Below are 25,902 nucleotides of genomic sequence, written 5' to 3' on the forward strand. Positions count from 1 at the left end.
TTTATCCCCTCCTTCCATCATGTACCCTCTTTCTCCAACCCTTCCATCTAGTACCTTCTCCTCTCTCTGTCCACTTCCATCCAGCATTTGCTCCCCTCTTTCTATCCTCCCATTTTCTTCCTGCATTTGCTCCCTTATCTCTCCCATCTGCACTTCCATCCAGCATATCTCTCCCCTTTCTCTGTACATCAATTCCATCAGCACCACCCTTCCATACCACCCTGCCCCCTTTCTTTCCCTCCACCACTCTTCCATTCCAGCAGTCCTGCTCCTTTCTCTCCTTTCATGCAGCAAGGTCTCGCGATGACTGTAGCTGCCGGCTGCCAGTCCACCCCACTCCGACATACTTGCTCTGGAGCGGACTCAGCAGCTGCATGCTGGAAGGTCCAGCGATGACTCGTCTGCTGGCTCTGCTCTGGAAGAAGTAAGTTACGTAGGAGGGGGTGGACCCAGCAGACACAGGGAGTTGTGGCAAAGTCCCACAATGACTGCTTCTGCCGGGTCCACCCCCTCAGACTTAACTTACTTCTTCCGGAGCAGAGCCGTCAGACGAATCATCGCGGGACCTTCCTGCACCTCAGCACTGCTGCCGACTCTGCTGAAGAGAAAGTAAGTCAGAGGTAACGTGACCATTTATTTTTTTCATCAAAAGGGGACATCTATTAATTGACTGTGTATCCTTTCTTTCATTTCTTTCTTTCTGCACTCAGGCCCAACAATTGTCCCTTTCTATTCCCTCCCTCTTTCCTTCCCATGTCCTTAGTGCCCCCCAGTGCCTCCTTCCCATGTCCTTAGTGCCCCCAGTGCCTCCTTCCCATGTCCTTAGTGCCCCCAGTGTCTCCTTCCTGTGTCCATAGTGCACCCAGTGCCTCCTTCCTGTGTCCATGGTGACCCCAGTGCCTCCTTCCTGTGTCCATAATGCCCCCAGTGCCCCCTTCCTGTGTCCTTAGTACCCCCAGTGCCTCCTTCTTTTGTCCCCCACTACCTTCCAGATTTTGTCCGCCCCCAAAGCCAGCCTGCCTGCCTACCTATCTCCCTCCCTCCCTGCTGCGCTAAAGCCAGCCAGCTTGCCTGCCTACATCCTTCCCTCCCTGCCGCGGAAAAAAAAAGCGCCTCTCTCCTTCCTTTCCCCCTATCCACGCCTGCAGTCTTACCTCCCCGCTGCTGCTGCTAATCGCCGACAAGAAGTCTTCTTTCCTACGTCAATTCTGATGTCGGAGAGGACATTCTGGGTCAGCCAATCACTATCTGGCTGGCCTGGAATGTCCTCTCCGACGTCAGAATTGACGTTGGAAAGAAGAATTCTTGTTGGCGATTAGCAGCAGCAGCGGGGAGGTAAGATTGCAGGCGCGGAACGGGGGAAAGGAAGAGCAGAAGGACCCAGACCTGGCCAGCTGTGCACCCCCACAAGCCGTGCACCCAGGGCAAACCGCCGCCCCCCCCCTTGGTACGCCACTACATGAGAGAGATTTGCATACCAAGAAGGCAGTGCAGGCAAATCTCTCTCATGCATATTCATTGTGGATATCCTGAAAGCCTGGCCTGCCAGTAGATCTCGAGGACCGGACTTGGGCAGCCCTGTCTTACCTCATATTCTTGCTCCAAGCTCTCCAAAGTAACCAGCTCTTATTAAAGTTAGCCCCATTGATTGCACAACACTTCTCTCCCTGCATTCCCTAGCACTCTTACCTAGTACTCTCTCTCCCAGACCACCCAGGTCCATGTAAGCAGTCTGGAAGGCTTCTTGCCACTGCTCATCTAAGGGCAGCTCTTGGCCTTTAATCATGATAGTAGAACAGCGCTCCAGGATGCGTTCGGGGGCCCCTTTCATCACCAGCAGGTAGCGCAGGTCTAGTGGATCTGACATTTCATGGATTGATAACTAAAGAGAACACAAATTACATAAACTTCAGAAGTATGTTAGTGATTTGCAAAACTTAGCACCACAGGACAAGCCACAACATCATTTCTCCATTCTCAACATTCAAAATGCATAAAAGAGATGACAGAAGTGAAAGGATAGAAAGAACAATACTAATAGTTATCCTGCATGATATTCAAAGCCAGGTTAGATTGTTTCTTCTTGTGTATTAACTGATATTCAGCAACACCTAACTGGACAGTCTGGCTGTAACCACACCTGCACTCTCCAGTTAGTGCCAGGGTGGTTCATGGGTGATTTTCAGACCTCTAACTGGCTAAGTAAGCAGTTATAAATTTGGCTGCAAAGCTAACTGAGCACCAGTCTGTTTATCAGCCGGGTAGCAGTCTAAGGGATTCCTGCTGTACCCTCTCCCACCAGTAAGCTCCAGACCTCCACCTCTGTAGCCCCCCACAAGCCTACCTTTTCTATTCCTGGTAGTCTAGTGGGGTCCTACAGGAAGGCATGATGCCCACTCTAGTCCATTATGGCTCCATTCTCAAAATGTCTGTTGTGACTCTAGCAGGTCTTGCAAGGCTAGAGGTCACAGAGGCTATTTGTAGAATGGAGCTGTGATAGGCAGGAGAGAATGGGTATCGCTCCTGCTTGTAGGACCCCACTAGACCACCAGGGATTGAAAAGGTAGGCCTGGGGGTGCCTATGGGGTGGGGGGGGGAGGCTGTGAGGGATGAACAGAGTGCATGAGGGAATCTGCTTGTACTTAGGCAGGACTTATGGAACCCAAATAAGCTCCAGTGTCTTCCATATGCAAATTAGCCCCAGATATGCAATGCCAGTGCCTGGATATGGCCCAGCATTGAAAATCCAGGGCTAGTTTTGCCTATGCTAGTCAGTATTTAAAACATTAACTGCCATGAACTGAATATTGACTGGATCATGTTTATGGTACTATTGAACATGGGCAGTGCTGTACTGTGGTGACAAGTATTTTGGTACAATATATCTGTGCCCCAAAGAGCTTGAAGTGATTTGCCCAAGATTATGAAAAGTGTCAGTGGTGAGAGCTGAACCATGGCTTCTCTGGTTCTTAGCCTATTGTTCTAATCACTATGCCACAAGAAAGAGGCACAGAAACAAGGGACTGGGAGAGGAACAGTGGGAAAGACAGAAATTTGTTCATGGATTAAATGATCTACGGATCTAGTAGACTAACCTTTAAAGGCTACGATACACATGAGGGAGGAGCTGAGAGAATGGGTCAAACATCTGTGAGTAGCCTGATCTCAAGCTCATTTAGGCAAAGTTTCTTCATTACCTGGAACTTGTTGGTGGAGTTGAAGGGCATCTCAGTAACTTTTCTGAAGCGGTCTCTGTACTCCTTAACATTACCAATGGTTATTTCAGAAAATTTCAGCAGTGCTGTTTCAGATGCATCACCAATAACAATTTTCTGTAAGGGGAAAAATGTGAAGAAAACAGTTAGGAGGGGGATTTGCATGCAAATCTCACTCATGGATATTCATTGTGGATATACTGAAAACCTGACTGGCCAGAGTTTCTCCAAGACCAAGTTTGGGAACCATAGGCAGCAGAATGTGGCCATAGTCTGACCAATATTTTGCCCACCACGTCAGCAGCAACTAGACAGCTTAGGAGTGGGGTCAGTATTGGTTTGCTTGGCCCCTACAACCTAAAAGGTGTTCTGTTGCCCTTGTCCAAACTGTGACCATTGTATATGGGATTATGGAAGGTTTTCTATGGAACCTTGAAGATCCATACAGCTCACTGGTAAGTCCTACCTTAGGCACCGGTACATTTTCCTGACCCGCTTTGAAGGTTGCACGGTTACAGAGGCTCACAACTTTGGAAAGGGCCCTCCAAGTGTCCGAAGTCTGATCAAAACTCTGCCCTGAGAGAAAGGCGCCAAGAATCAGAAGGTTTCAGCAATACTTATCTGGATAATATCACTAAAACTCCAGTCTGGGCAGTGCTGGAGAAGTCTAGAGTCAAAGCCAGGAGTTACATGGTTAGCAGCAATATTCAATCTGCTAATCAGCTAACTATTCAGGTAAAGTTAGGACAGCAAAAAGGTAGTAATCTAGGTTACATTTAGACAATTACAGAACTATTCAAGAGTCCAGCCTAGTCATAGCAAAGAGTAATTGGAGAGTAAATTGAGGAAATAGTATAGTAATGTAGGAGGAGCCAGCATTTTTAGTAAACTGCAGTGACCTTCACCTAAAAAGGTCCAGGTACACATATCATCATAACCCCCTTAAAGTGTATGATCCAAACCCACCCATAACCTACTGGACCCAACTCTATACCACACCAATAGCCCTTATGCTTGCAGGTGTCACCTATATGTAGGTTCAGTAGGATTTGGGTGGGTTTTGGAAGGCTCACATATTCCACCATAAGTGTAAAAGTTAGAGTGGGATATGGGCCTGAGTCCCCATCTCTGTAGTTCATTACACTGCCCACTAGGCTACTCTAGTAACCTGCTTGCTGCTGTACTAGAATTGGCCAAAACATCTGAAACTATCATACAGGCAGGTATATACGGTTTCTTTCACATCTTTGAGAGTTGGGAGGGGGCCAGTGATCACTGGGGGAGTGTTGGGGGGGGTCATGATTTCATCCCTCTAGTAGTCGTCTGGTCAGTTTGGCACTTATTCATTATTAAAACTGGTCTAGCCCCAAACATCCAAACTCTGCCCTCGACATTTTCTAACATGCTTGATTATTGCAGAAAAACACCCAAAATTATAAGCCTGCCCTATTCCTGCCCATAAAGTGCCTCTGACATACCCTATCGTATTTAGACATACTGCATACAACCACCATAGAAATGCGTCTATAAAATATATTTTGAAAATAGCGAATTGCAAGGGTTTAGCAAGAAAAATATCCATCTACCCAGGGGCAGCTGAATGCTTTCTTGTTTGGGGACAAGCTCCTCCCCCAACCCCATGCTCTGCCCCCAGCTCCAGCATTTCCCTTTCTCTTACCTACCATCCCATAGTGGACTCCCCATCACCACATTCTCCAACATCCTTCCCTACCTCTGAACAACCCCTCCCCATTAACATGCTCAACATTTCTCTCATTTCCTCCCCTCATAGTCTTAGCACTTCTCTCCCTCCGTAACCCCTCCTACATTCAGTGTGTCTGTTTCCCCTCCCCTTCCATCCAGCGTATCTGCTCCCTCTCCCTCTCCCTCTTGTATCCAGGCTCTTCCTCCTCTCCCTTCCTGTATCTAGCTACCCCCAATTGCCGCGGCAGCTATTTCTCCAGACTAACAGCAGTAACAGCAGCGGCAGCAAAACAAAGATGAATCATCGTGAGGCCCATCCGTGCATCCTTGTGGTTGCCAGCTCTACACCGGAACTGGAAGTGATGTCAGAGGGTCCGGCAGCTGCGAGGCTGAACAGAATGGCCCCACGATGGCTTCATCTTTGTTTTGCTGCTGCTAAAACTTAGTCTGAAGAAGCAGCAGAAGTGGGGGCTGGGTGTGGGTGAGTGGAGCGATCTTCATGTGCCTGGCTCTGAGTTTTGGAGGTGCCTTGGCACCCATGGCTCCCCCTGTTCCAACATCTATGCTCCTTTTTGGTTGGTTAGTGGCGATATTCAGTGGTATTAATTAGTTAAGTGCCGCTGAATAATATGTGCTGGGTCGCTCAGTGGAGTTTAATCCTGCCCGATCAAACTTTTTTGAATATCAAGTGGTCTATTTGCTATAATTTTTATTGAACATCTTGAAAACTTACAACACTTTCAGGCTGTTAATAAAATATACAAACCACAGACTTAACTGAAAGATACTCTTTTAGCAAAACTGTATAACCTTGTATCGGGCAGCTTATTTGTTTTGCAGGGTTTGGCTGCCCCGATCAAGTCTGCAGGAGACAAAGAAAGGTAGAAGAAAAGAAGGGAGCAGAAAAGAGGAAAAAGTAGGGACAGGATGAATTACTCCACCCACCTGACTGATCTTCAGTGGTGTCGGCTGAGTGAATCTGATTGTCAAACCAAAGATGTGACACTGTCATTCTGTTTTGGGTAAGAGTCCCAGTTTTATCTGAGCAAATCACAGAAGTGGATCCCAAGGTCTCTACAGCTTCCAGGTTCTTCACCACACAGTTTTTGCGAGCCAGTCGCTTGGCAGTCAGTGACAGACAGACCTTAAAATAGAGGGTGCAAGAAATGAGTTCAATTAAACCAAAGCATATTAAACTTCCTGTGCTTTTTTACTAAAATAATCTCTTGGCAAACTTCAATGACCTATCTCATACACATATAAAACATCCAAGTTACCGATCGACTAACAAGACAGAGACTGACAAGATTCCTCACCGTGACAGTGGCTAGTAGACCCTCTGGTACATAAGCTACCACAATGGCCATGAAAAAGACCATTGCCCTCAGGAAAGGGTACCCAATCACCATAGCAACCACAAAGAAAGTGAAACCAAAGAATACAGCCAGCCCAGCAATGATATCCACAAAGTGTTCAATCTCAATGGCAATGGGCGTCTTCTCATTTTCTACTCCTGAGGCCAAACTGGCAATTCTGCCAATGATGGTACGGTCCCCAGTATTGATGATGATACCTGTGGCAGTACCTGAAGACGAGGAAGAGATTTAAGCAGTGAACTGAAGCTAGTAAGAGCCTGTCACTTAGAATGAATGAAAAGGCAACTCCAACCTACCTTCCAAGCACATAGTAGAGAAGAAGGCAATGTTCCTGGTCTCCAAGGGGCTTTCATGAGTATACTCTGGGGTCCTGGACTGTGGTTCGGACTCCCCAGTCAGAGAGGAGTTGTCTACCTAAAAAAGAAAGACAGAGGTAGCATACCTTTATTACCTATTATCAGGGCAGGATTAAACAATAGGCCAAGTAGGCACATGCCTAGGGCCCGAAAAGGTCAGGAGTGCCCGATGAAGGAAGGCATCAACATTGTTTTTTCCAAACGGCGATGGGCCCCTCCAGCATCGATTGGCAATGCGGGCCCCACCCCGATCGGCAACGCGGGCCCCACCCATCGACGGAAAGTAAGACAAGCAAGAAACGCGGGTAAGAAAGGCAACGGGAACTGTAATTGTGCAAGCGGTACTGCTTGCTCAAAACTTCCCTCTGACACAGCTTCCTGTTTCTGCCTGGGTGGGGTGGGGTGGGGCGGGGCAGGGGGGCCCAGTGTACTTGTGTGCCTAGGGGTCCTCAATGAATTAATCCTTCCCTGCCTATTATGCGACTACTCTATGCTTTGATGTAAGTAAAACTCACTTTAAGCGGTTTCTGAAGAACGCTTTAGATTCAGCATGCAAAATGGTATAATTTGGTCACTAGTAGTTTGTGAAGTTTGAAAAAATAAAAATCTACTCCTAAAATTGGCATGCCCTACTATTCCAATGTCCCTGTTGCCCTCTCTCTGATTGACACAAAGAAAACTCAGGATAAGGTTAAAGCCTGAAAGAGAAGACTCAGGCTGGCATCTCGGGGGTGGGGGAGGGAGGACTACAGGATTCCTAATAAGTCCCAAGCAGTGGCATAATAAGGGTGAGCGGCACCCGGGCGACAGCATCCTTCACCTACCCTCTTCTCTGCACCCACCCTGCTGCGCGCCCATCCCCTTCCCTTTCCCTGTATCTTTGTATCTTCTCTGGTTCATTTTTTAAATTCCCCCTGGTTCTTTAAAACTATCGCTGTCTTCTTTTAAGATCTGGAGTTTGTCCCAGCTTTTTAATTGGCCTGTTGCTCAACTGGGTTCCCCATTGGTGAATGTGGTAGCTGTGCTCCGCCCTGTTTTAGGGCTGACATCAAAGGGTTTTTCTGTCTTCAGGGTGGTGGTGAATGCTGCGGCCATTTTTAGAAAGCCAGTGGCTATATGAATTAAGTAGTAATTATGATTTAAGATAAGGGATCTGGTGTGGGAGTAGTTTCTCTCTTTCTGTGTTAAATTTTATGAAACTAGGGGATTGGAAGATAATGTTTTATATTTGTTTACTTGGTTTGTAGATTCCCCCGTCCTTGAAAAAGTATTGTGAAATGTGTCGGCAAGGGGACACAAACTACACATAAGCTAAGTTAAACAACATCACAATTTTATAACGTAAATGGGTTTAATAGCCCGGGCAAAAGGAGTATAGTCTTCCGCGATCTCCATCGTATGAAGTGGGACATATGTCTCCTGCAAGAGACGCACTTGAGACCTAGGGATGTTTCTTTGCTCCAACGACCACAGTTTGATATGCTCTGGACCCATCAGGGGGAGGGGGCTACAAAAAGGGCAGGAGGATTGGCTATTCTGGCACGTAAGGGCCTGGGATTACAGGTGGAACATGTCTATAGGGATAGAGAGGGCAGGTGTTTAGCGGTGAAAGGTGTGCTTCAAGGTCGCCCTCTGACTATTATCAATATTTATGGTCCTAACCAGTGTTCCCGCTAAGCTGTGCTGGCCTGCGCTCGCGCACAAAATATTACATCGCAGCGCAAAGTTTCTCTTCACAGCGCACACACGCGTCGCAAAGGTAAGGGGAGGTAAGGTAAGGGGACGCATTGGGGGGATTGCACTTCCCCACAATTGCCATGCTTCGGTTCCTCTTCTTCCTTCCTTCCTCCCCCCCCCCCCCCCCCGCGGGACCCTGCGGCACCATCAACTCTTACTCCCTCTAATGTCGGCCCTGCAGCTCCAGACTTCCTCGCACCTTCTCCCCTCCCCCTTTGGATCGCTATTATTTTAAATGTTATAGCCGCGGAGCTGTATCCATCAGTGGAGATGTCTAACCTCGGCCTGCCCCGGAACTCTTACTGCAACAGTGACTTCCTGTTCCTGCCTAGACGGGCGTCTGCTGCAGTAAGAGTTCCGGGGCAGGCCGAGGTTAGACATCTCCACTGATGGATACAGCTCCGCGGCTATAACATTTAAAATAATAGCGATCCAAAGGGGGAGGGGAGAAGGTGCGAGGAAGTCTGGAGCTGCAGGGCCGACATTAGAGGGAGTAAGAGTTGATGGTGCCGCAGGGTCCCGCGGGGGGGGGGGGGGAGGAAGGAAGGAAGAAGAGGAACCGAAGCATGGCAATTGTGGGGAAGTGCAGAGCTGCAGGGAAGAGTGTTGCGGTACCCAGCTGGAGGGAGAAGGAAGATGAGGGAGGGAATTAAAGGAGATGCCAGGGCTTGGAGCGTAGGAGGAAGGTATGCCAGTCTAAGGGAAAAGGAAGGGGGAGATGTGAGAGCATGGAGGGGGAGCGAAAGATGGAAGAAAAGGAAAGGAGAGAGATGCCAGAGAATCAGGGAAGGGGAGATACCAGACTATGAGGAGAGGTGTGGGAGAGGGAAGGCGAGGAGAGAGATGCCAGACCAATGGGGTGAAAGGAGAGATGGAAGGGGGAGGCATACAGTTTCTGGAAGGGGCATAGAAGGAGAGAAGATGCCATATAGGGGAAGAGAGACGGCAGACAGTGGATGGAAGGAAGAGAGTTACAAGAAGATGAGGAAAGGAGAAACCACAGAAGACAAAGGTAGAAAAAAATTTCTATTTATTTATTGCTTTAGGAGACATGTGTCACTGTTTCTGTGAAGCATTGTATGCAGAGTCCAGCTTCTTGCTGGTTCAATTTAACCTTTGTCTATGTATTTTTATTTTATCCCCCCTTTTACAAAACTGTGAAGCGTTTTTAGCACCAGCCTTGGTGGTAGCAGCTCTGATGCTCAGAATTTTATGAGCATCAGAGCTGTTACCTCCGTAGCTAAAATCCACACTACAGTTTTGTAAAAGAGGGAGGGGTTAGTTTGTGATTACATATTCCTTACTAGGCGAAGGTGTTTTCTGTGTTCTGTGTGTTCGAAAGACATGGTTTTCTGTTAGGATTGACGGTGTAGGATTGATCTGTGCTGGTCTGGCTTGTTTAGTTTTACAATGGGTGTATTGATGTACTGCTCACTGCAATATGTAAGATGCTGCCTTTTCCTAGGTACTCATGTGTGACGTGTGGTTTGTTACTAAAAATCATGTTTTTCTTACAGATGGGGGGGGGGTGCCAAAAAATGATGGGCCCCGGATGTTACATATGCTAGGTACGCCACTGTATGTAAAGATACCAGAAAGCTGGCGTAGCAAAAACTTCTAAGTTTTGAGTATTTAACCCTCCCACAATCTCACGGGCACTCGTTTCAAGTTTATTGAGATTTTGATTTAAACGCAATATCAAATATTTTCAATGCGTATAACAAAAATAAATTTGGGGAAATAAATAAAACCATTTGAACCAGTGTTCCCGCTAAGCTGCGCTGGCGTGCGCTGGCGCACAAAATATTACATCGCAGCGCACACGTTTCTCGTCACAGCGCACGATCGGAAGAGGCGTACGGCAGATGGCAGGGCGGCGAGAGGAGAATCGGGCGAGTTGGCTCATAACTTGCTGGCGCCCGATATTTTTGGCTCACGGTGAAAAAAGTTTGCTCACAACACCCGCCCGCTTAGAGGGAACACTGGTCCTAACGTGGGACAAGAAGCTTACTATAGGAACTTGAGGGGGGCTCTGAATACTTTTACGCAAGGGGCGGTCTATCTGGGAGGAGACTTTAACATCCCTCCGGACCCTGCTGTAGATCATTCAGGGGGAGGGCGTAGATCATTGAGAAAGTCAGCTGCTGCATTTCGCGATCTGATGGGTTCGCTTGGCCTCGTAGATGGCTGGCGATTGCTTCATGGTGCTCAGAGATCATATACTTTTTATTCCCATGCACAGAACACTTATACTAGACTAGATGGGGTATGGATTCATAGGAACCAAGCAGGGGGGCTGCGAGTAGCGGAGATAGAACCAATGCATGTCTCGGATCATGCACCGGTTTGGTTATCTTGCACTGGCATGTTAGATCCGAGGGGTTGTACATATTGGAGGCTTAATGAATCCCTGCTGAGTTCCCCCCAGGTGGTTTCTGTGGTGGAAAATACTATGAGAGATTATTTGGAGTTGAATGACACTGGGGAGATATCAGACGCTATATTGTGGGATACCCTGAAAGCGGTAGTCCGGGGAGAATTTATAAAATGGGGGGTTAGATTTTTTTTTTTTTTAAATTTATTAATTTTCCATTCTTACAGCAATTAATTCACATATAATATAATTAATTATTACATAATATTTGTAATTACAATCAATACATCATATCATAAATAATAAATCCCTCCCCTTTTTTCAATTCTTATTTCCAAAAATTATACAAATCCCTCCCCAATCCTATATATCTACTACCAATGTGCTAAGAAATCTGATCAGTAGAATAATTAGTCAATGGTTGCCATATTTTCTTAAAATTATGAAGATTCCCTTGTTGTAACGCTATTACTTTTTCCATTTTGTATATATGACAGACAGAGTTCCACCAGAATGTATAATTTAATTTGGTATAGTCCTTCCAATTTTGAGTTATTTGTTGCATGGCGACTCCTGTCAATATTAATAGCAGCTTATTATTATTTGCTGAGATCGGACTCTGAGTTCTCATTGCAGTGCCAAATAGTATGGTGTCATATGAGAGTCCTACATGATTTTCTAATAACTTATTAATTTGGGGCCAAATTAAATTCCAAAAGGCATTTACACAGGGACAGAAAAAAATTAAATGATCTAACGTCCCTACTTCTATTCTACAATGCCAGCATCTATTGGATCTAGTACTATCTATCTTTTGCAGGCGCGTAGGGGTCCATAACACTCTATGTAACAAGAACATCCATGTTTGATTCATAGATGCTGACCTTGTAGACCTTAATCTCCAGGACCAAAATCGTGGCCATTGAGAAGCAGAAATTGTCTGTCCAATCTCAATACTCCAAATATCCCTAAGTCCAGTTTTCTTTTTTTTATTTAAAAATCCATATAACAATTTATACCATTTTGCGGCTTGGTGACCCAAAAAATCCGCCTGGAAACATAAAACCTGCAGACTATATTGAGTATTAAGATCTTTCCAATCAGGGAACCCTGCCTGAATGGCCTGTTTCAATTGCATCCATTTAAAATATTGTGTTTTATTTAAACCGAATTTATTTTGCAATTGTGAAAAACTAAGCATTGATCCTTCTGAAATGACATCATTCAATGTCCGTATACCTGCAATTATCCATTGTTTCCAGACGATCTTAAATCCGCCAATCTTGATCCTGGAGTTTACCCAAATAGATTGATTTAGTGATTTAGCTATTGGTTCTGGTGATAGATTACTGATATATCTTAATGTTTTCCAAGTATCTAATAAAATTCTATTATCTTTGTATCTTCTAGGCATTGTTATACTAATTAAATGTTCTAAATGTAATGGGAACAGGAGCCGCCATTTAAAATATAACCAATCTGGTACATTCTCCATGAGATCTGGGAGGATCCAATACATACCCTGTCTTAGAATATAGGCTTGATGGTACCTATAAAAATTTGGAAAATTTACCCCTCCCTCCACAATTGGTCTTTGTAATGATACTAAAGCAATTCTGGGTCTTTTCCCAAACCAAACAAATTTTGTAAGAAGATTGTTTAATTTTTTATAAAATGACCCCTGAAAAAATATTGGTATCATACTCATTTGGTAGCAAACCACAGGCAATATCATCATTTTAATTGTTTGAACTCTTCCCCACCAAGAAAGATGTAAAGGATTCCATTGCTCACACATTTCTGTTATTTTTCTTAATAAAAGTTTTTCATTTTCTTTAACTGTATCTTCAATAGTATTTTTGATAATAATTCCTAAGTATTTTAAACCATCATCTTTCCAGATAAATGAATATGAATCAAATAATCCTTTGGTACAATGAACATTAATTGGAAGAACTTCAGATTTACTCCAATTAATTTTATATCCAGAAAATGTACCGAATTTCTCTAACAGATTAAGCAAACATGGAATAGTATTCCCCGGTTCTCTTAAATATAATAAAATATCATCTGCATAAGCAGAAAGTTTAAATTCCCAGTTGGAGAATGGGATTCCTTTTATCTCCTTAGTTTGATTAATTGCAATTAATAAGGGTTCCAGAACAACATCAAAAAGTAAGGGGGACAAAGGACATCCTTGTCTAACTCCCCTACACAAGTTAAATCTATCTGATAAATTATTATTAATATATAATCTTGCACCAGGAGAGTTATACAATGTCTGAATCATTTTAATAAAACCGGGGCCTATACCAAACCATTCTAAAGCTTGATACATATAACTCCATTCCACTCTATCAAAAGCTTTTTCTGCATCTAAAGATACTAGAAAAGCTGGATCATTAATATTTTTTGCTAAATTTAATGAGTGAAATGCTAGTCTAGTATTATTTGATGAATGTCTTTTAGCAATAAATCCTGTTTGGTGTACATCAATAATAAAAGGAAGAGCTTTTGCCAATCTTATTGCTAATACTTTAGCAATCACTTTACCATCCACATTTAATAAAGAGATAGGCCTGTAATTTGAAACCAAAGTAGGATCCCTGTTTGGTTTTGGTAAGACAATAATTACTGAATCAGCCATAGTACCTGATATATTTCCATTATTCATTTGATACTGATACAAATTTAATAGATATGGTAAAATGATGTTTTGAAATGATTTATAAAATTCAACAGTATAACCATCACCACCCGGAGCGGATCCAACTCTAAGAGACTTCAATGCTGATTCTATTTCTTTTAAAGATATAGGCTCTTCTAAACTTCTTTTTGTTTGATCCGGAACATTTGGCCCAATAAATGAATTTAAGAAATTTAATCCATCTTGTTCTTTATTTTCATAAGATTCAGAAGAATATAAATCTTTGTAAAAATCAAGAAAATGTGTTAAAATGTCTTTAGTGTTAGTGTGTGTATTACCTTGTATATCTTTAATTGAGATGGGGGGCTAGATTTAAAAAACAGAGAACCCGAGCCTTTCTTCAATTGAGAACCCGACTGACCCAATTGGAGTTGAACCACCAGAATACGAGAGATCCCCAGACTTTGGCCCAGCTGCAAAGAGTCCGGGATGAATTATACCAGCTTCAGGTAGAGGAAACAGAGCGTATGCGCGAGAGATTTCGTCTTAGCATCTATGAGCATAGCAATAAGGCTAGTGCTCAATTGGCTAGATATATTCGTATTAAACAAACTCGGACTACTATCACTTGTATTAAGGGAGATATAGGGGGGGACCTACATGTCACGGACTCTGCTATCCAGCGTGAGTTCCAGGACTTCTACTCTGGGCTTTATGGACACCCGGGGCCACTAGATGCCGGAGCGCAGACTGGATTTCTGGACTCGCTGCAGATACCTAAGCTGGCAGAGTCGGATCAGGAGTATTTAAGGGAACCTTGGGGGTGATCGGGGGGTTGAAGAATGGTAAATCCCCAGGGTTAGATGGGTATACTAGTCGTTATTATAAACAGTTCTCGGAGCAATTGGGGCCTCTTTTGGTCCGGGTGGCTAATGGAATTTCTACTGGCGGTAAGCTGCCGCCTACGATGGGTGAGGCTGGGGTGGTTATATTGCCCAAACCGGGTAGAGATCCTTTATTATGTGGGTCTTATCAGCCCATATCATTGTTGAATTTAGATGCAAATATTTTGGCTAAGGTTCTAGCCCAACGCTTGGGGAAGGTATTGCCGTCCCTGATCCATCAAGACCAAGCGGGGTTTATACAATGGCGACAGGTGAGCGGGTAACATTAGGAGCGATAACATTAGGAGAACCCTTAATTTACTGTGGGAAGCGGGCAATGGTCAGGAAAAGGTGGTTTTGATCTCGGTTGATGCCGAGAAGGCATTCGATCGGGTTATCTGGGGGTTTTTATGGGATGTCATGGATAGGATGGGACTAGGGGGCCCATTTGGAGATTGGGTTCAGGCTCTGTATGCTGCTCCGAGGGCATGCTTGCGGATTAATCAATCTTATACTGATTTTTTTTCCATCTTTCGGGGAACTCGGCAGGGATGCCCACTCTCTCCATTATTGTTTGCAGTGTACCTTGAACCCCTTGCTTTGGCCATTAGACATCATCTATCGCTGGTTGGGTTTGTCAGTGGAGGGGTGGATCATCGAATAGCGATGTTTGCGGATGATATTCTACTATATGTGGGACAACCTGAGATTTCTATACCCCACCTATTACAGTTATTTGACACCTATGGACAGATCTCTGGGTTTAAAATAAACTTGGCTAAAACAGAAATCTTGAATCTGACCTTGACACAGGGGGAGGTGGATGGGTTACGGGGCACTTTTCCCCTTAGATGGGCTAGTCATGGGATCAAATATTTGGGCATCTTTATTCCCTCGGATCTTGGGAGGATATATGAGAAAAACTATTTGCCTATTTATCGACGTATAAGGGCTGACTTACAGCGCTGGAATGGCCTATGGCTGTCCTGGTGGGGCAGGATAGCGATCATCAAAATGAATGTACTTTCTAGATTGTTGTTCCTGTTTCAGACTTTGCCTATATTGGTTCCTTTAGGGGAACTGAGGAGATTGGGCAGAGAAATCCGCACTTTTATTTGGCATCGTAAATCCCCACGACTCTCCCAATCCCTGTTGTGGGCTCCTCGGAAAGAGGGGGATAGAGGGTTACCTAATCTGGTGTGGTATTATCAAGCGGCACAGCTGAAGTTAGTGCTTGATTGGGAACTGGGGGAACACAAAAGTGGGGTACATCTGGAACAGCGATATAGTGGTCTGGAGCCTTTGAAATATAGGCTGTGGACTTCTGGCCCGCAGCATTCATGGATACAGAGCATATCTAACCCTTTCGTACAACATTTGGCAAAGGTATGGACCCAGGTGCGAACTAAGCTGGGAGGAGGGGCTTTGGTATCTTCCCTGGCTAATATCAAGACTGAACCTTTATCCTCTGCAGGTCGTGATAATCGGGTTTTTCATCGATGGTCTCAAAAGGGGATTCAAGTATTTAGAGATTTAATTGGGATGACTGGGATTGTTTCTTTTAATGCAATCCAACAGAAATATGACTTGCCTGATGGTGATTGTTTCGCCTATTTTCAAATTAGACATTTTATGCAAGCTCAGGGTTGGGAGGGAAACGCTGGAAAATTTGTGGCTGTTACTTCAGAAGGTTCCTAAATCATTATCGGTGCTGTATCAATATAGGAGGGGATATTCACCTACTACTTATTCGTTTCGTCAGCAATAGGAGAGGGACTTAGACTCCCAGTTGACAGTTAAAGATTGGGAGGCAATATGTAGGGAGGTATATAAAGCTTCTTCCTGTGCTTTGGTTCAGGAAAACACTTATAAGGTTCTCACAAGGTGGTATTATACCCCAGAACGCCTGCATAGAATGTTCCCTGGAGTATCTGATCAATGTTGGAGATGCGGTTCACATGTGGGGTCCTTTTTACATATCTGGTGGGAATGTGGGGTCCTCAAATCCTTTTGGAAAGCGGTGATTGGTACTGTATCTGAGTGTCTGGGTGAATGTGTTGTGCTTTCTCCTCTGAGTTGCCTTCTAGGATTGTATAATACTAGGGAGCATACCTGGCAAACTAGGTTTATTCGTTGGGGGTTGGCGGCTGCTAAATGCCTCATTGCCAACCATTGGAAAAATACAGAGGCCCCCTCTCATACTACATGGGTTAACCGCTTGTTATCTTTGGGGAGGATGGAGATAGCCGTGGCCAGGAGGCGCCACACCTATATCATTTACTTCCACACTTGGAGTAAGTTGGAAGACCTGCTGGACACACTCTAAGGGATCTCCTAGTATTGGTTGCTCTGTTGTCTGCTAAGTGAATGGGGAGGGGGGGAGGGGGGACTGTGGGGTACTTTGGGATGGGGAACATGGGCTGGAGGTGGGGAAGGGATGGAGAAGACTAGATGAGGCTGAATGGTTTTGGTTTTGATTTTGGGTTGTGGTTTTATTGCTTCTACTATTGTATTACTTGTATTGTACTTGTATCTGATATTACTTGTTTCTTGCGGTTTTGCTATTATTGTACAATATATTGAAAACTTTTCAATAAAAATTTATATATGGAAAAAAAAAAACCATCACAATTTTATATTTATAAAACAGTTTAAAAAGTATTTATGTGAAAAATGTATTTATAAAAAAACTAAAAATGCCAGGCTGGGAGTAATGAGGATTCCTACCACCATGAGATATGTTACTTGGGTGGATATCTGAAAATCACTGATGAGTTTGTGCATCGATACTTCTACAGTGCCTTACAACACTAATTGAAGAAGAAGTTTGTTATTGAAGTAATCAAGAGAAGAAATAAGGGTGTATTGATAAAATTGCCATATATGGGACTCAGACTGCAGAAGTCTGTCTGGCACTGCCCTCACTTCTTAGAGAAATAGGAGACGACAACTTCTCAAAGAGTGGAAAGAAATAGCGAAGGAGATTCTGGTGTCCAATCACCTTTATTGTATCTCAAGACTCTGTCCAATCCCCTTATTGTATCTCGAGAAAGGTGTTCACATCAGATTGCGGAGCTATATTTCAGAGGACTGCATATGGGCGTTCCATTTTTATCAAAGGATTGGTGAAGGTATAATACATTGAAATAACTTTCAGACTCCTGAGGCAGGCCCAGTTGGGGCCAAAACATGATTGTGTCAGTCTTGAGATACAATAAAGGTAATTGGACACCAGAATCTCCTTCGCTGTTTGTTCTTACTGAGATCACTTCCCCACTACTAGAGTTGCCATCTGAGCATCACTCCTGCCCATCACAGCTGCTGATGCATTCAACTTCTTTATTTTTTCAGTTCAAACATTTTATTAACAAACAAAATACAACTAAGGATGCATAAAGTTTTGTTGTGATCCTATCCTCTTTCTATTAAGGGATCCTTTGTGTCTATCCCATGCATGTTTGAATTCCATCACTGGTTTTGTTTCCACCTCCTGCTCTAACACTACTTTTGACAACTGGCTACCCACTTGCTTACTTTGTCTATCTATGTTAAAGTATGATACCTTGCAACCTTGTGCTGTAATGATCCTGATATCAGCTGGAACTCTGTCTCCTCCTTTGATTTCCACCAGATCCCCTGCCACTAGCTGATTTGCATTGATCTGAGTCTTGTCCCCATCTCGCATGACAGTCGCTTGCTGGAAGGGAGATATAAATGAACTTATTTACAGCAGTATCCTTGATTGTTGGAAATGCTCTTTTGAATGCCAATACACAGGGGAGAGCGTGGCACAGTGGTTAAAAGCTACAGGCTCAGCATCCTGAGGTTGCAGGTTCAAACCCACACCTCCCCTTGTTACCCTGGGCAAGTCACCTAATTGCCCCAGGTACACTTGAAAGATTGTGAGGCCACCAGGACAGATAGGGAAAAATGCTTGAGTATCTGACTAAATTAAAGTAAAACCATTCTGAGCTCCCCTGGGAGAACAGTATAAAGAGTTATTATTATTATATAAATTTGAATAAATAAATAAAAAATCACAAGAGGCAACAATTTTTATACGATCCAAGCACTGCAATATTTGGATTAATCTCTGTGCGTCTATTAGCCCTCAATTTAATGGACCCGATTTAATGGATTCTAGATTTATTGGAAAAATTGCTAGAGGTTATGGGGCTCATTTTCAAAGTACTTAGATATACAAAATACCATAGAAACCTAAGTGCTTTTGAAAATGAACCCCTATGTGTGTATGATAATGAGTGCTAACATTAGTTATTTGACAGGTATAATATGGCCCAAATTTCAGAATGAAATATCCCCCAAATATTAAATTTTATATATTTTGAAGTGGAATACAACCAGTTTTTATATTAAAACCACAAATATATATAAATGCTATGATCTCATCAACCATTGTTGAAACCACCCTGGCATCAGTTGTGCATTCAAGGACATAGATATTGTGACCCACAGACCATGCCGTGTACTCCTGTCCTCTCAGATACCGAGAATGAGTTGGCCCAAGATGAGAGAGTGAAGCGCATGACCCATACACCAGCCCGTAACACCAATTTTATTTTTTACCTGTGGGACGAGGTTCTTGAAGCTTGCAATAATGTTGGTGCTCTTAAATTCTTGGTAATAACCAAAGCAGCCAGTAACAACCACAACGGCTATAAGAGTGATGGCCAAATAGAGCTAAAGAGAGAGAGAACACATAGAAAGATGATCAGGTCTTGGTCTGCCTTGAGAATTCTGACCTTGGTCAATGCTCTTTTATGTACTGCAACTTCCTTTACACTGCTGGGCAACAAGATGGCAAGGGTAAGTAGTGGCCTAGTAGTTAGAGCTACAGGCTCAGCACCCTGAGGTTGGGGGTTCAAGCTCAGCACTGCTCCTTGTGACCATGGGCAAGTCACTTACCCCTCCCCATTTTTTTTTTTACTAAGCTATAGTAGAGGTTTCTACCGCGGCCTGGAGCGCTAAATGCTCCGATGCTCATAGAATTCCTATGAATTTAGCGCTCCAGGCCGTGGTAGAAACCTCTACTGCAGTTTAGTAAAAGAGGGCTTCAATCTTCCATTGCTCCAGTAGGTAGATTGTTTGCCCGCCAGGACAGATAGGGAAAAATGCTTGAGTACCTGAATGTAATAACAGCTTAGAAAACCTCCACTGATAGGCAATATATCGATTCTAATAACTTGGTATCTCTACAGTGTGGATTTACTCCTTCCCAAATGGTAATTAGCACCTTGTGGTCAGTAAAGTTGGAGCAATACAACTAAGCCCTCTTAACAATACATCAAAACTATATTTTCCCCTGCATAGGATTTTATGGGGGTAAATTTAGCAAAAGAAATAAGGCGAGAAACATTTTTCATTGTTGGTACAGTCCACTGTGCTTGCTCAATTGGACTATTGCAATTCTGTGTATCTGGGTATCGAGCAAGGCAACTTGCAATGCCTTCAGTTGCTACAAAACACGGCGGCGAAACTTATCTTTGGGAAACGAAAGTTTGATCATGCCTCTCCTTTGCATAGAAAGCTTCATTGGCTTCCTGTTTGCTTCAGGATCCAATTTAAATGCGCAAATATTATTTTCAAACTTCTTTATGGAATATTTGATTTTCTGATTCCCTTACATTGGAATGCCTATAGAACCTGCTATTTGAGGAACACACAGAAGTACAAATTATCGTTTTCCTCTTTCAAGGGAATTAAATCAGCTGGAAAACTTTGTCAGTCCTATGTTTTCAAGTTGGTAGAGATTTGAAATGGACTTCCTGGTGTTATTAGAACGATAGACCAATTGCAATTATTTTGGAAAACCTTTAAAACCCTGCTATTCTCACAATATCTAATTAGCTTACCTGCAGAACCTACTAATTGTTAACATTGCAAGATTTCCTTCTATAATAGACTAATTATCTTTGATAAACTTTATTATCTATGATAGACTTTATTATCTTTTATCTATGATAGACTTTATTATCTTTTTTTTTCTCCTTATTTAATGTATATTCTAGTCTCTTGACTTCTGAGTCGAGCTCCGATGAGAGATGACCCAGTATATAAACTGAAGACTAGATTAGATTAGATTGACTTAACATATTTGTTGACAAGCTTTGGGGATTTAATTTCCTTTGTCAGATCCAAACTCCCCAAAAGCTGCTCAACAAATGTACAAGGTACTCCAGTAAAAAAGCATCACCTTATATTTTCTTATTGGCCTTTATTTCTGCACACTCAAATGCACTAGCATGGTAACCACATTAATTTATTCAGGATTTTATTAACATTTCTATACACAATTCAGCCAATAATATCAGTAATGTATATTATGCGTCACGTCTGTATATGTCATCGGAAAAGCATTGTTTTACTTTTTATCATCATAGTACAGGTATATCATTAATGGAAACCAAAATGACTACCTTTACATTGGCTGGATTGTATATTTAAGAGTGATGCATAAAACCCTAAAAATAGACATGATAGTTAATCTGATCAAACAGCTGTGGCTACAAATAATTCTTATGGGTTCAGTTGGACTTGGTGGCAGTTTTTCTTTAAATAAAAGTCTCACTATGTAATATATACAGCTGTGATTATTAACCTAATTGAGGGCCATAAAGCTACTAACTAGCTTAAGTAATGACAGTGATGTTGGCTTTATTGTTACATTTAACAAGTGGGGGAAACATAACTTATGGAATTCTTTTCAAATCTTCTGACAATGTATTTATGTGTATGCCCTCTGAGGGATGAACAGTTTAAATGGAGAGACCCCCCACCCAAACATTCTGTTGGTTTGGAAAGAATTAGCTGTCACTGTCAATAGAATTCAAAGGATGTAATTAACATTTAAACAACAGGGTGCCACTCCCTCCTGCCTGGAATCACCTCCCCCTAAAGAAAAAGGCAGGAGGGATGCTCACTCCCTCCTGCCACTAGATGCCCCCCTCCCCCATACCTTGAAGTAGGGAGCAGGAGATACTGAAAACACCTCCTGCTCCTGTTCCTTCTGTGACAACACTGGGCCTTAGGCCCCTCCCTGGTACATCATGTGATACACTGGGGAGGGGCCTAAGGCCCAGTGTCATTGAGGAAGGAGCCAATCAGGAACTTCCTTCGGCTTCTTCCTTGACGACACTAGGTCTTAGGCCCCTCCGAGGTACATCATGTGATGCATGGGGAGGGGTCTAAGGCCCTGATTGGCTCAGATGCCTCAGGCTTCTCTCATGGACTGGGCCTGAGGCATCTGAGCCAATCAGGGCGTTAGGCCTCTCCCCGTGCATTTCATGATGCACCAGGGAAGGGCCTAAGGCCCAGTGTTGTTTTGGGAGGAGCAAGAGGTGTGGGGGAGGGGGGCATTCGGTGGCAGGAGGGAATGAGCATCCCTCCTGCCTTTTTCTTTGGGGGGAGGTGTTTCCGGGCAGGAGAGAGTGGGTAACTCCTGCTGTTTTTTCAGGGGATGGAGCGTGCGGGAGGGTGCCTTTGGGGCAGGAGGGAGTGGGGCATCTCTCCTGCCTTTTTCTTCAGGGGCAGGGGAGGGTGGAGGTCTTTCCAAACAGGAGGGAGTGGGCATCCTTCCTGCTATTTTTTTTTGTTTCGGGAGGGGGACCGGTGGCCCGGGAGTGCTAGCGTGGGGGTGGGGGTGCTTTTTTAATGGGACAGATGGTGTGCAGAACATCTTTTCCATTTAAAAAAAGCAGAAGCCAGACAGCAGTGACAGAAGGCTGCTTCCTCTGTCATTACTGTTAGGGCTCTGCATTGTGTCAATTGCTCATTGAGTGATTGAATCAGTAGGTTTGCATGCAAATGATTTGCACCTCTGTGCAAATCATTTGCATGTAAACTTGATAGTTGGAAAATCTGCCAACAGTGATTGAGTCGCTATCTTTAGTGAATCTAGCCCCATAGGTTTATTCACTAGGTTTGACACTAGAACTTACAACAAATAAAATTAAATATGCATTTTAATCACCGAGATCCAGCCCAGTGGGGATATAAGAAGGTAGGGGAAAGCATGTAGAACATGCCTCATAGCATAATTTACCAACCCTCTGCTTGTCTGAATATATATGTGTCCATATGTATGTTATTGTGTCTGTTTATATGTCTACAAATGTGTGCATGGGATGTGTGTGTGTATATATGTGCGTGGCGGTGACTGGGAGAGGATAGGACAGGGGAGGGACACTATGAAAGGAGCAATTCCCTAACCACTGTGTTTCAATTTATCAGTGTTTCCATGCTGCAGATGCTATGTTACTACTTGAATAAAAATAGACTGGTTCATTTTATTGTGGACTTTATTGTTCCCTCAAGACCCTTTTCACCCCCCACCATTGTTCCCTCAAGACCCTTCTCACCCCCCACCAAATAGACTGGTTCATTTTATTGTGGACTTTATTGTTTTCCTCCCACATCAAATATGGTCCCATTCTTTTAATTTTGGAGTTAATTTTCTCTCAGACAAATGAACAGATATTTTTAACCCCTTGTGTATAATTTCTTTCCAAAATTCTTTTGAGTTGGAAAGAATAAAAGAAGTCATACAGAATGGGGGAACCTGAAGACTCTAATGGTGAGTAGTAGGAGCAAGAGGAAGAAGAGGATGCCATTCGAAGAGGAATTGATGGTGTGATACAGGAAGAAGAAACAGTCAATGGGAAGGTGACAGACATCATGGACAGGCTAAACCAAGTTTATTCAGTACTTGATATACCATCTATCAAGAAATACCTAGACGGTTTACAATACTAATTTAAAAACAATAAAGCGTTTATAACTTAAAATAAGAGAGGGAAGATGAGACCAAAAAACTTACTGAAAACAGGAGAGAAAAAAATACATCGAGCTAAAAAAAAAAAAAAAAAAAAGGGAGGAGAGGAAAGACGTAGTGGAAAAGACAATGGGGGAGGGAGGTCACTTCATGGAAGCGTTTCTTGTTCCATGCCAGTGCGGAACACATTAGCTGAGTTTAAAATCTCTTCTCAAGTTTGGTAAGCACCCTTAAAGAGGAAGGTTTTTAGTTTGGACTTGAATTTGTTCAGGGATAGAAGCATAGAAACATGATGGCAGATAAAGGCCAAATGGCCCATCCAGTCTGCTCATCCACAGTGTCCACTATCTCCAGTCCCAGTTATCCCCATATTTCTGGTTTGCTAAGGGAAAGAGGGGACTACAAGTTCATATGCACCATGCAGCAAAACTAGCACAGGCTTGGCCTCTCTTGTACCGTGAAATTATCAAATAACTCTAAATAAGGTATTTTGTACTAACACTTCTTAAAGACCACAACACCCTTCTCACCCCCCACCATTGTTCCCTCAAGACCCTTTTCACCCCCACCATTGTTCCCTCAAGACCCTTTTCACCCCCCACCATTGTTCCCTCAAGACCCTTTTCACCCCCCACCATTGTTCCCTCAAGACCCTTCTCACCCCCACCATTGTTCCCTCAAGACCCTTTTCACCCCCCACCATTGTTCCCTCAAGACCCTTTTCACCCCCACCATTGTTCCCTCAAGACCCTTCTCACCCCCCACCATTGTTCCCTCAAGACCCTTTTCACCCCCCACCATTGTTCCCTCAAGACCCTTTTCACCCCCCACCATTGTTCCCTCAAGACCCTTCTCACCCCCCACCATTGTTCCCTCAAGACCCTTTTCACCCCCCACCATTGTTCCCTCAAGACCCTTTTCACCCCCCACCATTGTTCCCTCAAGACATCTCTTGAGTTTTCTTCAAAAACTTACATTGTCATCACTGGTGAGATCTCCCTGGGAACACTGGATGGCAAAAGCAATGAGGCAGATGACTGCAGCAACCCACATCAAACACTGCAGACCACCAGCAAGCTGTCGAGCAAACTTTATATACTCCGGAGTTCCCTTAGGGGGCTTCAGCTCATTAGGACCATCTCGCATGAGGATATCTGCTGCAACACTACTTTTCAAGCCCTTAAAACAAAAGATAGGGGAGACAGAACAGAATGTAATGATAGACAAAGACCAAATGGATCACCAAGTCTCCCATTTGTACCAATCTCCTAAATTTAATTGAGTTACTCCACTTCTTATGCAATACCATTGGCTCAGGGATTCAAGACAGAGTTAGACAAGTTCCTGCTGAATCAGAACGTATGCAGGTAAGGCTAGACTCAAATAGGGCACTGGTCTTTGACCTAAGGGCTGCCACGTGAGCGGACTGCTGGGCATGATGGACCAGCAGCGGCAATTTGTATGTTCTTATGTTCTCCCTGTTAAATTCAAAATTCAATTCAAACTATTTGTCCTTACTTACAAGGATATGTACGCTGGCTACCTTCCCTATTTAGCATCTCTACAACACGTTTCCTTCTTTCAAATAATACCCTATGCTTACACATCCCTCTGCTGGTCTTGAGATTACATGGCAATCAGCCTTTTTATTTCTGGTTCCTATGTTGTGGAGCCAATTGCCCCTCACATTTAATTGGAAGTGTACGAGATTCAAGACTGCCCTGAAAACATTTTTGCGACAGTACCTAGACACAGGCATGGGGAAAGTGTGGCTGTAAGTCTACATCTAGTGCCCTTTTTAAAAAAAAATTTATATTCATCCATAGGCAGCGTGAACACTTCTTGGTTCAGGGGGACGCAGGAGCTCCGCAATAGCCCCAGCTATGGCATGGCCTCTCCCCAGCTCCCAACTCCCCCATCCACCTCCTTCTGGCACTGTACTTTTAAATCTTCGGGCAGCCACCATGTAGTGTCAGTGAGCAGGTTTGCCCCCGAAAGTAGAATGAAGGGTTCCAGGACAGGCCTACTCGTTCATGCTGTGTGGCAGCAGCCCAAAGATTTACAGTATAAAGCCGAGAAATGGGTGGGAGGGCAGGCCAATCTTTGGGGAGACCATGGCCTCTTTGGCCTCTCCCATTCTGACGTCTATAGCCTCATTGGTATGCAAATCTCCCTCATGCATATTCATTGTGGATATCTTGAAAACAAGTGGACCTCAGGGACTGGAATGAGTAACATCTGAATTAGATGCTCTGTATTTAGGCACCACTTTATAGATTTACCTTTTTTCTGTCTGTCTAATGCATACTTGATTTCTTTCAATAAGAACATAAGTTTTGCCGCTGCTGGGTCAGACCAGTGGTCCATCGTGCCCAGCTGTCTGCTCACACGGCAGCCCTTAGGTCAAAGACCAGTGCCCTAACTGATACTAGGCTTACCTGCGTACGTTCAGGTTCAGCAAGAACTTATGTAACCTTTTCTTGAATCCCTGGAGGGTATTTTCTCCTATAACAGCCTCTGGAAGAGTGTTCAAGATTTCTACCACTCTCTGGGTGAAGAAGAACTTCCTTACGTTTGTACGGAATCTATCACCTTTTAACTTTAGAGTGCCCTCTCGTTCTCTTCACCTTGGAGAGGGTGAACAATCTCTCTTTCTCTACTAAGTCAATTCCCTTCAATATCTTGTGGGGAACTCCTATTATTCCATTTCTGCAGTACTAACTCGGAGAAAAAGTGTATTCTCATATTTCTTGTCAACCTTCCTCCCTTTGGCTTCATTTGATGTCCCCTTATCTTCAAGTTTTTCATTCTATGAAGA

The 25,902-nt window shown here is 43.7% G+C and overlaps 1 protein-coding gene across 1 annotated transcript in view; it reads right to left on the minus strand.

Moving 5' to 3' along the window:
• The window catches only part of ATP4A (ATPase H+/K+ transporting subunit alpha), a 160,848-nt gene that overhangs the window by 52,990 nt on the left and 81,956 nt on the right, over nucleotides 1-25,902 (minus strand). Inside the window, exons 5-13 of the mRNA XM_033914374.1 lie at nucleotides 24,060-24,263; nucleotides 18,881-18,994; nucleotides 17,856-17,990; nucleotides 6,592-6,709; nucleotides 6,236-6,504; nucleotides 5,865-6,063; nucleotides 3,682-3,791; nucleotides 3,198-3,332; nucleotides 1,690-1,882 (exon numbers count right to left, since the gene is read on the minus strand). Coding sequence (XP_033770265.1) covers nucleotides 1,690-1,882; nucleotides 3,198-3,332; nucleotides 3,682-3,791; nucleotides 5,865-6,063; nucleotides 6,236-6,504; nucleotides 6,592-6,709; nucleotides 17,856-17,990; nucleotides 18,881-18,994; nucleotides 24,060-24,263 — 1,477 coding nt within the window. The remainder of the gene's footprint in view (nucleotides 1-1,689; nucleotides 1,883-3,197; nucleotides 3,333-3,681; nucleotides 3,792-5,864; nucleotides 6,064-6,235; nucleotides 6,505-6,591; nucleotides 6,710-17,855; nucleotides 17,991-18,880; nucleotides 18,995-24,059; nucleotides 24,264-25,902) is intronic.

The sequence above is a fragment of the Geotrypetes seraphini genome, chromosome 11, assembly GCF_902459505.1.
Source record: "Geotrypetes seraphini chromosome 11, aGeoSer1.1, whole genome shotgun sequence".
In the NCBI taxonomy this organism is placed as follows: domain Eukaryota; kingdom Metazoa; phylum Chordata; class Amphibia; order Gymnophiona; family Dermophiidae; genus Geotrypetes; species Geotrypetes seraphini.